Here is a 4,424-nt window from a genome sequence, read left to right as displayed (position 1 = left end):
AGAGTATCCAAAAGGAATTTTCAGTCAATTGTGTAAAAGGTTTTTTTGACATCAAGCTTGGTTGCTAAATTACCACCAAAGGCTTTATGGTCGAGGAGATTAACTGCTTCAGAGGTAAGACAAATGCAGTCTTGTATATGTCTATCCTTGATGAAGCCTCTCTACTCAATGGAAATTATTTTTGGAGCAATTATGGCAAGTTTGTCAGCTAAAACTTTAGTAATAACTTTAGAACCACATTATTTGAGTTCAGATTTGGAAGAATCCAGCCCTGATTGAAGAATTGCAGCACCGAATTGCAAACATCATTGTCTATAATATCCCAAAATTCTTCAAAGAAGCAGCCTCCAAACCTATCAGGGTCAGGAGCACCATCTCCATTCATTTTAAAAACAACAGCGCTATTATCCTCATTCAAAGGAATGTTGGACAATATTAATTTATCTCCCTCAGAAACTATGTTAGGAAATACAAGGCTAATTAGATTAGTCTGTCGAATGTTGTTTTCAGAAGCATAGTGACTGTGAAAGTACTCCAAAACATGATTAGAAATTACTTGTTGATCTAGAATGATAGCATCCCCATCTCTCATCATATACATGGATTTAGTAGCATGCCTTATTCTAGCAATCTTGTGAAAATAGCTTATGTTTCTATCATCACTTAACTGCCAATTCAACCTAGACTTCTCCTTCAAAAACTCCTCCTCTGATTTTAAGGCTAATAAAAGATCCCCTTGGGCCATCTCTTCTTGAGCCATAAGAGCCTCAGTCTGATCATTATCATTGATGCATTGCTGGATGTTCTCAACCAGAGCCAGAGCATTTTTGACCCTTAGATGAATGTTACCAAAAACCTCTCTATTCCAGACTTTTAGCACAGTCTTTAAAGTCTTGAGCTTATTAGCCAAGATGTACATATGACACCCCACCACACGAATATTCGAATGATCTTCCACAACTTTCCTCAAGCTGGGATGCTGCAACCACATTTTGTCGAACCTAAAAGGAGTATGATTAGTAGCAGAACCATTAGTAGAGGACATCATCAAACGATGATGATCAAAAGCAAATCTAGGCAAAGTAAAGCAGGTTGTAAAATTCCACTCGGAAAGCCATCTATCATTGCAAAGAGATCTATCTAATATTTTCTCAGTATGAGCCACCCTTCTCCTTTTGTTGGACCAGGTGAACTCAACTCATATGGTTAGAATGTGAGTAAGATGGCCAACCTCAGAGAAAGCTTTGAATTCTTCACAAGCTATTTTGTAAAGAAAGTAGGAACCTCTACATTTATTAGCACCAAGGATAACATTAAAATCCCCTATACAACACCAAATTCCAGGGCAAGCAACTAATAAGGATAGAATTTCAGACCACAAGGATCTACGAATCATGTATTGAGTATGAGCATAAACAACACAAACATAAACTTTCTTATTATCCACATCCAAAGAGATGGATATCTACTGAGAGGAGTTCGAGATAATGCTAGGATTGAGATTGACATGGCAAAGACCCCGTATGTTAGGCAACAAATTGCCTCTATCATTCACAACAAAGAGCTTGAGATTTAAAGCATGCCAAAATAACGGGTTAATTTTATTTGAAAGAACCATTGGCTCAGATATGAAGAGGATATCCAACTTATTTTCCAAACAGAGCTTTTTCAGCACTAGTTTAGTGTTAAGGTTACCTAAACCTCTACAATTCCAATAGAGAAGCTTCATTTGGAAACATTGAGATAACCACATTTGCGGGTAAAGTGCACTTTTTCTTGGCTTTGCTTCTGTCTCAACTTCTTTTTTTGAGATTTAGAAAGAACTTTTGTGTAAATGTCGTCTTCAACTGCTTGAGCCTCTCCCTTTTCTGCCCAAAGCCTACCCACAATTCTTTAATCCTTAGCTGCAGGCAAATTAGCCATTTGATCATGGGATTGGACTTTGAATTTTTCAGCTTGCATGATTTGCACAATCTCTTGCCCTTCATTTCCAATAGAGTCATCTACCCTTGTGTCACTGGATTCCTGTTGAGGAGGTAGAATAACCTTTTCTAGTTGGTCTACTTGGAAGTTCTCCCTACTATCAAACTCCAGATTAATGATCAAATCATTTTCCTGAATTGGCTTAGATACCTTTTCAAGGCCATTGGCCTTTTCTTGGTCTAAATTAGAGCCAATTTTTTTTGCCAAGAGTGTCTGCAGGAAGACCTTTATCTAGTATAACCTTTGAAGTCCTCCCTATATGGTTCACCTTTTTAGACCTTAGGACCTCATCTGATGAGTCTTTGTTGTTTCTCCTACAAGCAGATGCCAAATGGCCTATGGAGTGACAAACAGTGTAGAAATCCGGAAGATTTTCATATTCAATGTACACAAAGAAGGCAAAACCTTCTCGCTCCTCAAGAATCTGATTAGGCAAGGCACCTTTAAGATCTAAGTCCACCAAAATCCTAGCAAAGTGACCAAAGGATCTAGTAGAAGTTGCCTCATCAAGTGATATTGGTGTCCCCAATCCCCCAGCTATTGAGAATAGAATCCTAGAACTCCACTATTCTAGAGAAAGACCCAAAATCTGAACCCAACATTGAGAATGTGAAAGCTTTTGAAGACTGGGATTTAAATCTGGAGTCCATAGAGACATTCTCAAAGAACATGGTTTCAAGTTCCACGAACCCACTACACAACTTGTTCTCATGTCCTCAACCGATGAGAAGGAGAATTCATAAAAAGCCTCTTGCTAATGAAACCATGTTCCACTTTCTAATCATATTCCAAAAAGAGGAAAGTTTAGTTCTAATGTCAATAAACTTGAACGGCTTGTCTCCCTTTGAAAGGATGAGTATCCCATGGAGATGAGATTTACACCTCTAAAAGCCAACTTGATAATCCTCCTCTGGAATTTTGATGGTTATGGCGTCTCCTTTTAGACAAGGCTGCGAGAGTTGAGAGATTGCCATATCACATGTAGCTTTGAGAACTTGGGAAAAAGAGATCTTCTCCTTTGCTTTCATTTTCTTCTCCCGTGTTGGTCTTTTTCCCACGGTTGAGGAGACTTCTAGATTGGCCAAAAAAATCCAAGGAATCATTGCTTTGTTTGTAGTGGAATTCATCATTGCGGATCCAAGAAAGTTGAAATGTCAAACCCTAGCAGATAACCAACTACACCACGAAACCTGTTTTCTCTTCTTCTTTCATATATCAACTTATTATGATTTATTGTTTAGAGGGTGATTGGAGAAGATTTACATTTCTGTAAGCGCATTTCTGATTCACTAATTGGCTCTTTCATTGCTATAGTTCTGCTCATGATTCTTATTCTCTTATCAACAATATCAAAAAGCAAGCATTGATATGTAACCTTGAAGGTGATGGTGTTATATTATATCCTATATACAAATACAATACTATGTAATTCTAAAAAACTTGGTAGACATGGAAATGTGGTAGTGTGCAATGTGCATAGCCCTGTATCAGAATGCAATTCAATCGTTCTATATGTGAAAAATCTGAATGTATAATAGGTATCTTACCAACAAACGTTCAATAACAAATGTACTGCAATTGAAGCTCTTATTTTAATTCTCAATGTTCACTTTGAGAAATGAATGGTGCCAAATTTATAAATAAAATAACTAGACTTTTTCATCTGTCTTTATCTCACATCTAGTTTTCCATGAAGAAAAATCATTGCATGTGTCATATTTTAGTCCATCTCAGACCGAATGATTGAGTTTTTTTTCTTGCTTCAATTGTCAAATATTCAAAAAATGAGAAGTTGCATTTTTTTTTACTGCTCATTAATATAGAAGATGATGAATCTGTTATATGTTGGCATAATTTGGAATAGTCATGTTGTTATGCTTCATGAAAATGTGTTTAATTTTAATTATTGTGGATGAACCTGTTCAAAATTTTATATATGCCTAACTTTTTTATTAAATATGCGGAGAATAATGGAGTAGATTTGCATTTATGTATGCCTCTTTGAGAGTAATAATGCATTATAATGTTCAATGAGTTTAACATATCACACATTGATATGATAGGAAGATATAGTTTTTGTAACGCCCAAAAAATTACTCCATAAATATAATGTTTAAAAATGGGTAAAAATTTTTTTAAAAATAATGTAACGTAAACTTATCATCTTTATATTCGTTTCTTTTTTGGGACATCACTTTAAGTAACATACATTACGGAAAATAAAAAATCATTACCTAATGGTAACAAAAAATAACACAATATAACTTTGAATAATACTTCATTTAATAACGGAAAATATATGTATGAAATACAAGGCGGAAGAAATATTCGCCCAAACTGAAATTACACAAAAGGCTGAGACACCCAGCACATCAAAAAGTACCCTACACAGATCTAAGTCGCAATGGCTTGTGTAGGTGTATCGATCTCCCTCAATCCTC

General features: G+C 35.8%; 1 protein-coding gene across 1 annotated transcript; it reads right to left on the bottom strand.

The window, feature by feature from the left end:
- Positions 1-208: 208 nt before the first annotated feature.
- Positions 209-1,045, bottom strand: LOC109340168. The gene has a single exon (XM_019577756.1). The coding sequence runs from the start codon at positions 1,043-1,045 to the stop codon at positions 209-211; it is 837 nt and encodes a 278-aa protein (XP_019433301.1).
- Positions 1,046-4,424: the final 3,379 nt, after the last annotated feature.

This window comes from Lupinus angustifolius, unplaced genomic scaffold, assembly GCF_001865875.1.
Source record: "Lupinus angustifolius cultivar Tanjil unplaced genomic scaffold, LupAngTanjil_v1.0 Scaffold_145_64, whole genome shotgun sequence".
NCBI lineage: Eukaryota > Viridiplantae > Streptophyta > Magnoliopsida > Fabales > Fabaceae > Lupinus > Lupinus angustifolius.
The sequence above is the reverse complement of the archived record's forward strand: the minus strand, read 5'-3'. Positions and strand labels throughout refer to the sequence as shown.

Coding starts and splice junctions, on each gene's coding strand:
- LOC109340168 (XM_019577756.1), bottom strand. CDS start 1,045: ATGTCCTCTACTAATGGTTCTGCTACTAATCATACTCCTTTTAGGTTC.